The sequence below is a fragment of the Oratosquilla oratoria genome, chromosome 35 (assembly GCF_046742065.1).
Source record: "Oratosquilla oratoria isolate Oo_2021 chromosome 35, ASM4674206v1, whole genome shotgun sequence".
Lineage (NCBI taxonomy): Eukaryota > Metazoa > Arthropoda > Malacostraca > Stomatopoda > Squillidae > Oratosquilla > Oratosquilla oratoria.
The window spans coordinates 48,180,748-48,193,465 of record NC_134811.1 but is presented as its reverse complement, the minus strand read 5'-3'; the positions used below and the strand labels follow the sequence as shown (position 1 = coordinate 48,193,465).

Below are 12,718 nucleotides of genomic sequence, written 5' to 3'. Positions count from 1 at the left end.
AGTGTGTGTTTGTGTGTGTATTTGAGTGTAGTGTATGTACGTATGCATGTGCAATTAATGTATGTATGTATATATGAAAGTATGTGTGTGCAATGAATGATGTTAAACTTACCAATTTTTTTTATTTACTGTTCATGATAAAAAAGTAAATGGCGACCGAGCTTTGATACTGTGAACAGATTATCCCAAAGACATAGGGTCTTGGGAATCATTCATACAATCATAGAATTTTCTAAATGTTACGAGTCAGAAGTGTTTGTGAGATTCGTAACAATGTATGTATGCATGCATGTATGTATGTATGTATGTGTGTATGTATGTATGTATGTAGGTATGTATGTATATATGTATGTATGTATGTATGTATGTATGTATGTATGTATGTATGTAGGTATGTATGTATGTGTATATGTATGTATGTATGTATGTATGTATGTATGTATGTATGTATGTATGTATGTATGTATTTATGTATGTATGCATGTATTTATGTATGTATGCATGTATGTATGTATGTATGTATGTATGTATGTATTTATGTATGTATGCATGTATGTATGCATGTATGTATGTATGTATGTATGTATGTATGTGTGTGTGTATGTATGTATGCTTAAATGCTTCATGTCACCACAGCCTATACTATTTTCGGAAAAGGGAAATATGTAATGGTGATGTACCTTTAGAACCTTGTATGCATGCACACCATGTGAGCATAAGATGGTTTTATGCATTAATAATGATGACCCTTATAAGAATGGATGTTGCTTATGCATTACCAGTAAACCCGACACATAAGCTTAAAACCTTTGAATGTGGTTAAAAAAAAGGTAACGAAAAAAAATAGTGTAAATGGAAATATTATTTTCTATAAAGTAAACGTAATGTTGATGAAAAGGTTTTCATTTCGTTCCGTGTTCTTGTGAATGCTTCAAACTACATTTCAGTTCCTCTGTGTAGTAATAATAATGACTGGAATTTCGAGTTTTGCTAACTGGAATCCCGCATCCCCATAGCGACTGGCAACGATCCTCCCATAGATCTCCCTGGGAAGAAATATTTAACTGTTGTTAGTGTGGTATTAATTAGTGGGGAACTGTTTCTATGTTACAGCCTTGTCGTAGTGTCGCACTCCCTCCTCAGAGGAGGGGCTATGACGCCAGGAGGGTGCCAGCTTAGGTTTTCACTGGGTTGAGAGAGCAAACCAGCGGCCCAAGTTTCTTTGTTTTATTACGAGTGCTAGAGTGTGTGTACTGTTTTATGGGAGTTTCAGAATCTGAGCTACTGACTTGGGTCTATGAGCAGTGGCCGAGCGTCTGTTCTTCTGTCTCCAAACCTTAAAGATACCTCGGTAATGCTAGGCACCTCCCTCAAGGCCGTACTTTTCGTCCTGGGGCGTACATGATTGGCTATGAACAAAACAACAAAAGACACTTGGCCAATAGACATTGTCATTACACGCCTTAGGATGGCTTAGCCGAATACACCAGGTCTTTTCATACTACAAGATGGGGTCACCACCGGTGTCATGTGATGTATTAATTCCTCCAATAAGGGCTTTCAGTCGAGGCACTTATGTCAACATGCCTTGTATATCTATATCTCAGGTTACTGCCTTGGTAAGAAAACATGGGTGCTACTATCGCCTACGAGGAATAGCGCATCACCGAAGCAGTGAGAAGTAGTTTCTCGCAGTAGTAGGGGAGCAGTCACCGGTTATCATATTTTCTCAGGTGAAAATGTGGGGAAAATAAGTCTAAGTTGACTGAAATTGATCTTCGGCCCTGGTCTTGTGGCCGAATTTCTGCCTATCGGGGCCGCACCTCCAGATGGAGATAATAGTGTTGGAAACTTTGAAGACGGGCGGCAGGGAGATGATTCTCTCCGACATCGATCTTGCAGGAAGGACCCGTCAATGGTCCCTTCCTATATTCATTCATTCATTCCACCATTCATTTGCATTATGCGCGGGAGTTGTGGCTCTTCAATCAAAACATCGTTTGGCTTGTGCTGAAGAGCTAGTTGGACACTCGTGACGCTCAGAGCAAAAACATTATTGCAATTACCTATATTTTATTTTTCGCTATTTATTTTCTATCTTTTATCATTTATTTTTATTGTCATATTTCTCATTTATCTATCTATATATTGCAATATTTTTATTAATCATTTTATATTTGCTTATCTGGGGTATTGGCTGCATGTTATTGTGGCAGAGTAGCATGTAGTTGATACTCTAGGGTCTATATGGGGCACCCCCACGTACCAGAGCCACATATGATTTTGTCTGTGATAGAGGAAAACTCTGTTCATAGAGAAATTATAACACTTTTATACTACGACTGTCCCTCCGTTGTGCTGTCCCCCAACCCCTTGTTACTGTCCTGTACCATTTCTCTGAATATTTATTTCCTTTTTTCGCCTACCCTGTGGTGGGGGAAGAGAATGCTACCACCAAGTCTATCCATTTGAGTCGTAAAAAGCGACGAAAAACAGGACGGGGGATGAGATTAGGAGTCCTGCTACCTGTAGCCCAAAAGGGGATATCCCCCCCCCCAAAAAAAAAAAAAAAAAAAAGTAAAGGCATAAGAGGGTCTGGGAGTTTTCCAACCATTACCCTAAGGTTTGGATCTTTTGATGTGCGTGGATATGGTACAGATAAGAGTAAAGGGAAGAGATAGGCATTATGTTTGCGAAAAGAAAGATGGATGTGTTGGCTTTGAGTGAAACTAAAATGAAAGGGAAGGGCGAGTGTGACTTTGGGAGTGTAGCTGGAAGGTACTCAGGAGTGAAGAGGGGATGAGGGAGAGAAGGGGTGGCTATACTAGTAAGTGAAGAGATAAGTAAGCGTGTAGTGGAGTGGAATGAGGTTTCATCAAGGTTGATGTGGAAGAAGGTGAAGCTGGGAAGGGAGATGTGGGTTTTTGTAAGTGCATATGGGCCTGGCAGTGAGAAGAGCGTAGAGGAAAAGGAGGCTTTTTGGGTAGATATAAATGAGTGCATAGAGCGATTAGGGAGAAATGTCAATGTAGTTGTATTGGAAGACCTTAATGCTAGGGTAGGAAATGAACCAATAGACGGAGTGATTGGGAGGTATGGAGTTCCAGGTAAAAATCGTAGTGGCGAATTGATGGAGGAGATGTGTCTTGAAAGAGACTTGATGATAGGAAATACATTGCATAGGAAGAAAGTCAAGCATAAGTACACATGGGAGAGTGTGGTGGATGGAAGGGTGGCAGATAGAGCGTTAATGGACTATATAGCGGTGACCAGGAGTATGGTAGGAAGAGTTAAGGACGTACATGTTCTAAGGGGCGAGTGTGGGGGAATATCAGATCATTTTCTGGTGGAAGGTAAATTGAGAGTGGAGAATAGGTGGAGAAAGAGGAAAAGGGCAGAAGGTAGGGAGGTACTTAGAGTGAACTGCTTAAATGAGAAAGAAAATGAAAATGAGTATAAGAAGAAGTTGAGAGAGAAGTGGGGGGAGTGAAGGATAGAGTAGAACTAGGAGTGAAGGAGGAATGGGGATGGTTCAAGGAGGGAGTCATAAGGTGTGCAAAGATGGTGTGTGGAACAAGGAGGGCAGGAGGAAATAGAAGGAAGGGTAGTGAGTGGTGGGATGAGGAAGCAAAGAAAAGTGTAGAAGAGAAGAAACAGGCATTCATAGATTGGCTACAAATTAGGACGAGGGAATCGTATGAGAGGTACAAAGTAAAGAGAAGGGAAGTTAAGCATAAGATAAAGGAAGCAAAGAGGAGAGCAGATGTGAAATGGGGTAAGAGTACGACAGAAAATTTTGAAAGCTATAAAAAGATGTTTTGGAAAGAAATTAAAAGAGAAAGAGAAGGCGAATCAAGTAGAGAAGAAAAGGTAAAAGGTGCAGATGGAGAGATGATAATGGAAGTGAAGGCAGTGAGAGGAAAGTGGGCAGAGTATTTTAGGGAGTTGCTAAATGAGAAGGAGGATAGGGAGAGAAAGGTAGTTGCAGCGGGAAGCGCTAAGAAAATGACTGTGATGAGTGAGGAAAATGGAGGAGAAATAGGGGAAGATGAAGTGAAAGGAGCTGTTAAGATGATGAGAGCAGATAAGGCACCTGGGTTGGATGGATGCCATACAGAATGCCTGAAGACAGGAGGTACAGTTATGGTGGACTGGCTTGTGAGGTTATTTAGTGTTTGTTTGAGAGAGGGTAGAGTGCCGGAGGACTGGAGGAGTGCCTGTATAGTTCCTCTCTACAAGGGAAAGGGGGACAAGTGTGAATGTAGTAGTTTCAGAGGGATCAGCTTGTTGAGTGTAGTTGGGAAGGCTTATGGGAGAGTCTTGATTGAGAGGATTAGGAGAGGAACAGAGGGAGTAATTGGTGAGGAATAGCGTGGTTTTAGGACAGGTAGGGGTTGTGTAGATCAAATTTTTGTGGTAAGGCAGATATTTGAGAAAGCTATAGGAAAAGGTAATGATGTTTTTTTTTGGCTTTTATGGATCTGGAAAAGGCTTACGACAGGGTAGACAGGAAGGCACTGTGGGAGATACTGCAGATATATGGGATAGGAGGAAAGCTGTTAAGAGCACTCAAAATTTTTTATGAGAGTAGTAGAGCTTGCGTTAGAATCAGAAATGGAGAGAGTGAATGGTTTGAGGTAAAGGTGGGACATCGTCAGGGATGTATTATGTCGTCCTGGCTGTTCAATCTATACATGGATGGGGTGGTGCGAGATGTGAATGCAAGGGTAGTGGGTCAGGGGTTGGAGATGGTTAAAGAAAATGGAAAAAAGTGGGAAATAAGCCAGATGTTGTTTGCTGAAGACACTGCACTTGTAGCAGGATCAGAGGAGGGATTGAGGAAGTTAGTGACAGGGTTTGAGAAGGTGAATGAAAGAAGGAAGCTGAAGATAAATGTGAGCAAAAGTAAGGTGATGAGATGTACAAGGGGAGTGACAGCAGGCTGGAAGTGAGCATTAAGGGTGAGAGACTGGAGGAAGTGGACAGTTTTAGATACTTGGGTGCGAATATGGCAGGAAAGGGAGGAGTGGAGGTCGAGATAGAATATAGATTGAGAGAAGCAAGTAAATGGCTTGGTGGATTAAAAAGTGTAATGAGAAATAGAGATCTGGGAGTAGTGGATGCTAAGAGGAGGTTATATGAAGGAGTGCTTGTGCCAACAGCACTGTACGGGGCAGAAACATGGAACATAAGAGAGGAAGAGAGGAGTTTGAATGAGTTTGAGATGAAATGTCTGAGAAGTATGATAGGGGTTACTAGGCTAGATAGAGTGAGAAATGAGGAGGTAAGGAGGAGAACAGGGGTGGAAAGGGAGTTGGGAGATAGGGTTGATGAAAGAGTAATAGGATGGTTTGGACACATGGAAAGAATGAGTGAAGAAAGATTAGAAAAAGTGGTGTGGAAGGCAGAGGTGAAAGGAGTGAATATGAGGGAGCGTCCTAGGATGAGATGGATGGATGGGGTGAGAGGGGCATTAGAAAAGAAAGGAATGTCTGTTGAGGAAGGACGGGAGAGGACAGAAGATAGGGGTGAATGGAGAAGGATTGTGTATGGATGATGCTGTGATGCACGAGGGGGAGTGGATGGGGGATGGGGTGAGGATGTATGTATGAGAAAAAAATTGACGCAGCCCGAAGGGATTTCTCCCCGTCTTCTCCTTTTCTGCATGAGGGGATGGAGAGGGGGGGGGTCGCCGAATTTATGAAGCGGCCTTGCTGTAGATGTGTTGTGTCTAGCGACACTGCTTCTGACCCAGGGCAGTGGACAAGATGCAGGGATGACCCGTCATCCAGGAGGTGCCAAGATAAGAGGGAGGGGTGGAGGGGAGTGGAATATGTAGGGAATGGAATGGGTGAGAGTGGTTTCTATGCCTTTTTCTTTTTGGCTACCCCTCGTGTAAGGGGGAAAAAGCCTTTGGTATATGTATGTATGTATTTGCTTATCTATCATGTCTATTTTTCTATTGTCATTCTTATGTATTTATTATTGTTACTACCATTGTTCTCTATTTTGATTTCATTTAATTTTTTGGTTTGAACCACGGTTGATTGTCGAAAGCAGGTCGCCTGTGCTCAAGGAGAGGAAATGATAGCTGGTGGGAAAGTAGGACTTCAGTCACCATGCGACATTTTTTCCTCTTTTCACCAGGAACCCTACTTGTTTATCTATTCAAAAGTCCTTGTCCGGGAAGCTTGCTTGCTTGTTGCTTGTTTTTCTTTTCGTTCTTTCCTTTCAGACTCCCTTCCTAAAAGTTTACTTTTTTTTAATTCCTTATTACTCTCAGACACTCACCCCTTGTAAACTTGCTTGCTTGTTGGCTTGCTGGTCTGGTTCTTTTCCTTTTCTTTCTTCCAGCACTTGTTGTTCTCCCAGAAGTTCCCTTGTTTGTTTGTTTGCATGGTTTTTTTTTTCAGCACTCTTTGTCCTGTCAGACACTCCCTTTCCCTCCGAGTTCAAAGAGGAACTGGAGGGTGTCTCTCTCTCTATGCATGAGGCTTCTTTTCCTTAGCATTCTTTTCCGTTAAATCGAAGGGAATCTTTCAACCGTCTTGCACCTTGTTTTCATCTTCTCGAGGGACGTGGAAACTGCCGTTGCTTAGATTTTGCTTGATGACGGGGATGGGGGAACAGGGAGAAGGGGGGGGGGGTGAAGACAGTTGCCAACGGAAGAGCTCTTTGAAAGGTCAGTGTGGAGATTTGAATGCCCCGCTCAATTATGGAATCTCTGTGCGTTCCGCGCACCTCAAGCCAGCTCGTGCTGGGCCGAGTTACCAAATGTCGTCTGTATGAACACATTACCTCGTGATTTGAATCAATTTTTACACCGCTCACTAGCGTTTTTATTTTTGTATACGCGTGTATGTGTGTTATGGGTAGGGCATCCTTGGTGTACAAGACATAACGGTGTTTGGGTCTGAGAAAAGAAGCATCTGGCAACTAGACGCAGGACGCGTTGAAGTGCCGGCCGGGTTCCGACCACTCTCCAGTGGGATTCTGTACTCATGGGTGGAAGCACGTGCGCTAGCGGGACATCCCTAGTTCGTCATCAGCAATTCTCTGTTTTCTCTCCAAGTGTAGTGATTACCCCAGTGCCCAAGCTGTGGCGGTTCTGAGACGACTCTCCTTAAACCATGCCCGTGGAAAATGAAACTTCCCCCACAAAGGGCCAGAACGACACCCTTGTACTCCCAGCAGACGGGGGTGATAGTGGCGGCGGTGGTGGTGGCGGAGGCGGCGGCGGCGGCGGTGGTGACGGTACGGGAGAAGGAGTGGGTGTTGGGGGAAGTGGAGGTGAGGGAGTAGTAGATGGAGTAGGAAATGTAGATGGGGAAGAAACTGTCCCCCGCCCCGACGCCGCCCTCGTCAATGGCGCCCACCCGAAAGCCTTGCTGCCTTCCACAGAAGCACCCGTCACCACAGACTCGCCCAGGGATACTCGAAAGGTAGGTTAGGCTCGTTGGTTGCCTGCCTGCCTGTCTGTGTCTGCCTGCATGCCTGACCCCCCCCCCTCCCCACCCTGTCCTCATAGTGCCCAGCGGCGGCGACGACCAATCCTGCTGGTTCCACTAAGCCCAAGCTGTATAACTAACCCACAAGCTGGTTCTCGGTGCACCAGCATCGTCTGTTGTTGCCTGCTCTCCCTGTCGCGTCACTGCCCATTTGTGATGTAGACAAGTATCGCATGTAACCACCGCTCACATCACCTCTTGTTATCTCTGTGTAGTATCAATAGTATCACAGAGCCACCGTCACACTACTCCACCCACCTTCCCACCCTCGCGGTAACATCATGCTGCCATGGAAGATCGCATCTCCCAAATATGGTATCTCCTCTTTTTAGCTTGCGAAATCCCTCCTTTCATCCCCCCTACAGTATCCTGGCTGCCTTTGGTGGGGTGGGGTTCTTCAGAACTTACCCCACCCTTCCCACGTCATTCGTGAACATCCCTCACCACATCACGTCACAAGCCCCCCATCCCTCACACCACCCCTATGTGGTTACGTCATCACTCTGCAACACCTCTACTCCGAACCACACACGCACGCGCGCGCACACACACAAGCAGACTTCCGTAACACTAAGGAATTCACTGTCAGTTGCACGGGTGTGAGGGAGCGCACGCATACACACAAACACGCGCATAATGGAAACGTGTACGTTGCAGTTATGGACACACACACACACACACACACACACACACACACACACACACACACACACACACACACACACACAAACAAACAAACAAACATGTACTGGCTAGGGGGCAGGCTGCATGGGACTCTGACGTCACGTCGCCACCAAACGTAATAACACAACGGCCGATGTAGCGGGAGACTGCTCCGTCGTGTCTTCTGGATTTGTCTGTTAATTTCAACCTGCCACAGAGACGATTGATGTTAATGACAGCTATTGGAATAAAAATCATAGCAAATAATATATATATATATATATATATATATATATATATATATATATGTGTGTGTGTGTGTGTGTGTGTGTGTGTGTGTGTATGTATGTATATATATATATATAGGTATATATAATATATATGTATATATAATATGTATATAATATATATATATATATATATATATATGTGTGTGTGTGTGTGTGTATGATATACATATATATATATATATATATATATATATATATATATATATATTGTGTGTGTGTAGAATAAAATAGAATTGGGAATATATATATATATATATATATATATATATATATATAGTGTGTGTGTGTGTGTAGAATAAAATAGAATTGGGAAATTGGGGGGAAAAGTGAGATGGCGATCCTTAGAAATTTGAGAATGAGGAACCAAGTGTATGGCAGCATTAGATGAGGCAAGTCTTTGCCACACTAAAGTAAACGGATGTGTAGGCGCGGGAGAGCACCAACCAGCACAGTGCTGCTTAAGGCGGCGAATACAAACACCCCACTAGTCAGCAACGACTTGCACAAGGCCCATCATAGGGACGCATACAATATTGTCTGTCTTTGCGACATTGAAATGTGCTTAGTCACCGCTCTCTCTCTCTTTCAAAAAAAAAAAAAAAAAATCGCCGGCGTTGCACTAAGGAGTGGTCCTCATCGCATGATCTACAGACGCTTAATGGCTCGCAGCGTTTCCTAAATGGGCCATCAAACCGAAATCTAGTGGTAGTTAGTGGGACGATTGAGTTAAATGTCAAAGTAGTCTTCAGGAAATTAGAGAACAGCGATGCATAAGTATGGGATAAACAGGTCGAGAGAGTGATGCCTCTGTTGGACTAAACATCGCTAAGGCATCTTTGCATCACGATCCTGTACTCCGGAGGGTGGTGATGATGATGATGATTATACCAATCCAGGGGCTCTACGGAGCTTCAGTATCAGTGATGGTAAGCGTCATAGGACACCAACTCCACTAGAGTACGCTCCTCGGTTGCAAACATCGCTCAGTTTGTATGAAGACTGCAACCCGCATCACTGTATCTGTTACTTCCCCTCCCCCCTTCCTCTCTCATGTCATTCCGCATCACAAGTACGCCACCTACCCGCACGTAGTGGGCGAGTGACATCACTCCGTACTTGTCATTTTCTCGGATGTCATGTATCACGTCCTAGGCTGGTACTGCCTGTACGAGCAGTCCTAGTTTAGTGTGCTAGACAGTGAAGTTGGTGATGCGGTTATCTTTTCATGTCACTTGTAGTCTGTCATGTGACACCGATATATATGACGTCACAGCGCACTACGTTGTGTGGTCGTGATCGACTCTGTATGTCGATTTGTTTGTCAATTTCATTGTGTATGTGTGTGATTCACCACGGTCTTAGAGCACATGTTCGACTCCTAGGACTTGATCGACGGCAATTACCCTCTCAGATGAAAGCTTAGAGCTCATAGATGGCTTGATCTATGGGTAATTTTGTGTTTGTGTATTTGTGCTGGTAGGGATCTTGTGATCTACTGGGTGCTCGAGCATTGTGAAGCTGGCACCTTCTTACATTGTATTTACATTAAATCGGCGAGAATGGATTAGAGAAGAGAGAAAATATATCAACCGTTGGAATAATAATTTTACTGAAATTTGCGCATTTTAAGCTATAACGAGTAAAGGAAATAATGAAAACATGTTCATAAATTAGTTCAGAGAAATGCAAACTCGTACTTCACTCTCAGCCTTGTTTTGATGCACAATACGCGGAGGTTTATTTTCGCGTTCAAAACATTAGAACACATGAGAGCTAGAGCGATGGAGTAGGATTAGCACTGCACGTCCAGGTTGATTACTGGTTTGGGTTAAGGAATTTGGTTACGATCACAATGGCTTAGGTCATTTGAGGTGAGCAAATCTTGACCTTCGTTGACCTCCCCCCACCCGTATCACCCAACCCTTTGTCACCATGCGTCGCAGCCCCCACCCACCCCCGGCCCCCAGTGTCAAGTTTGTCTGAGTTTTTTTTTGTTTTTATCGAGTTAATCAGGGATTTTTAAAATGTGTGATGTATTTCCAATCGTAGAATCTGTAGTATTATAGTTTGTTGAAGGACCGTTACTGTAACAATTTGAATAGGAAAAAAAAACAGGTCAAATGTTAAAATGCTATTACGTGAATCTGGTTGGTAAGGGTTTAATATAAGTACTTTAAAAACTTTAAATACGGAGCCTTAAGGGATCTTCGTCGGAATGGGGTTGTACAATCCTTAGTAGGTGATGAAGCCCTTGACTGAGTAAAATCTCCTGGCGGAAGGTAGGAGGGAAGGTGGAGAGACGACCGACCACCCTGGCATCCCCTCGGCTGATTTCAATCCCCAGCCGGCCGGCAGAAGATGGACGGTCATCGTCGTCACTTGCGGGATAATTGTAGGGTGGGAGTGAGGCATCCTGCCACTCCTGTTACATGGCAGCCTAACTTCGGCGTCACGTCACGTGCGGTTGGCTGGTGACGTGATATGGGGTTGCGACTGGAACACGTCATGAGGATGATGTTCATGGCAGGCCGTCGAACATGACGTGACGCACATGTTACACTGTAGGTGATGCGTTTGTTTCAAAATCAAATGTTCAACATCGTCCACTGTCGATGGGACGCTAGCCACGGGTGAGTGAATAAGATCACTTAACTGCGGCCAAAATAAAGTAAAAGGGACACGCGGTAGGGAAGGGGCTAATCGAGGTGGGATACACACCCGCGAATAAAATCGCCAGGTGGCAGGAGCCGCCATGAGAGGAAAAGGTGCTAGCCAGCCGGCACGGAAGGAGTTTCGTGGTTTTCGTCATTCATGACACTTTGGGCGGGGGGGGGGGTGCATGATGACCACTTGCATGCAACGTCCCGGGCCTGTCAGGGCGTCATGTGTGTCACACTTGTTTTGACTTGTGTCTGTTCCAATTTTACCTAATGGAATAAACACCGCATTACTCTTGAACTGATTTTAACTCCTGATTGTCTTTCTCTCTCTCTCTTGGTCTCAGTCATTTGTAGTGGAATCTCTATATAATATGTAATTCTAAGTTTGCCGATGGATTTCCTCAGTAGTTTCGTTTCGCTGCCAATTCATGTGCCTATTTCTTTTTATTCATTAATTTCAAATATGCTACGTCAAGATGTTTTTGTGTAACATGAACGTACTCGGCATGCGGTTGTTGCTCTGTTGTACTCAGTGTGGCATTCCCAAAGCCTTTCCCTGTGGAGAGGATTTCCCTCTACTGAATAAAATCGTCTGGCGGCGGCAGACAAATGGTCAAATGCTATAAAGCGAGGTAAAAAAAAAATGCAATCGAGACGGGGTTGACATGGGTGGGGTTTTGCCTTAGCAAAGTAACAACTCCTGACGGCAGTAATAATAAAAAAAAAAGTATTAAAGTAACGCTGAGGGTTTGAGCTCGATCCTCAACGGTCACATGTGATTGACACTTGACCTGGGACAAGACGATGTCTTCTTTGGTTGGAAGGAAGCGACTCCTGTGGGAAGGCCCTTGTTACCAAACGTGTTAAAAAAGTGCGGGAACTAAAATGGTACGTGTGACATGGCATATGGGCATAACCGCAGCAGACAATTAAGACTGATCCATGCTGTATCGGGACTATGCAAATACACATTTCATTATTGAGTATTGAACATGTATCTGTATACACTTGCTGGCTAAAGGAGTTTTCAAAACAAAATTAGATTAAACAAAACAATGAGGCTATATTTGCGTTGTTCTGGTAAATCACAGGGCGTGTTTGTGTGTCCTGTAGCACATCACCCGTCACGTAACCCATCACAAGGCACGTAACACAGACATCGGGGCTTCCTCCCCCACCCCCCGACCCTCGGACCCCCATCAGTGCTGAAGGTGCTAATTGGAAACCTGTTGGAATCCAATTTAGTGGCGGCGTAGTTTGTTACCCTGATGGCTTGGGATTTGTTAGAGGGAGTGCGGCGCCCGAAGGTCCGCGAATATATATATATATATTTTTTTCTTTCTTCCTTTTCTTCTTCTTCTTCTTCTTCTTCTTCTTCTTCTTCTTCTTCTTCTTCTTCTTCTTCTTCTTCTTCTTCTTCTTCTTCTTCTTCTTCTTCCTCTTCTTCCTCCTCTTCGTCTTCTTCTTCTTCTTCTTCTTCTTCTTCTACTTCCTCACTCCTGTTGTTGGGGTTGGGAGTGGTTTCTTTATGGATGACGATAGAGTAGGGTGAGAGAGTGGAGGTTTGGGGAGGTGGGTGGGGGTATGGGGTAAGAGA

General features: G+C 44.1%; 1 protein-coding gene across 1 annotated transcript in view; it reads left to right on the top strand.

The window, feature by feature from the left end:
* Nucleotides 1-6,988: 6,988 nt before the first annotated feature.
* LOC143018654 (uncharacterized) overlaps nt 6,989-12,718 on the top strand; it is a gene marked incomplete in the record, with an annotated part of 838,726 nt that continues 832,996 nt past the window's right edge. The window contains 1 exon segment of the mRNA XM_076174236.1: nt 6,989-7,442. Coding sequence (XP_076030351.1) covers nt 7,131-7,442 — 312 coding nt within the window.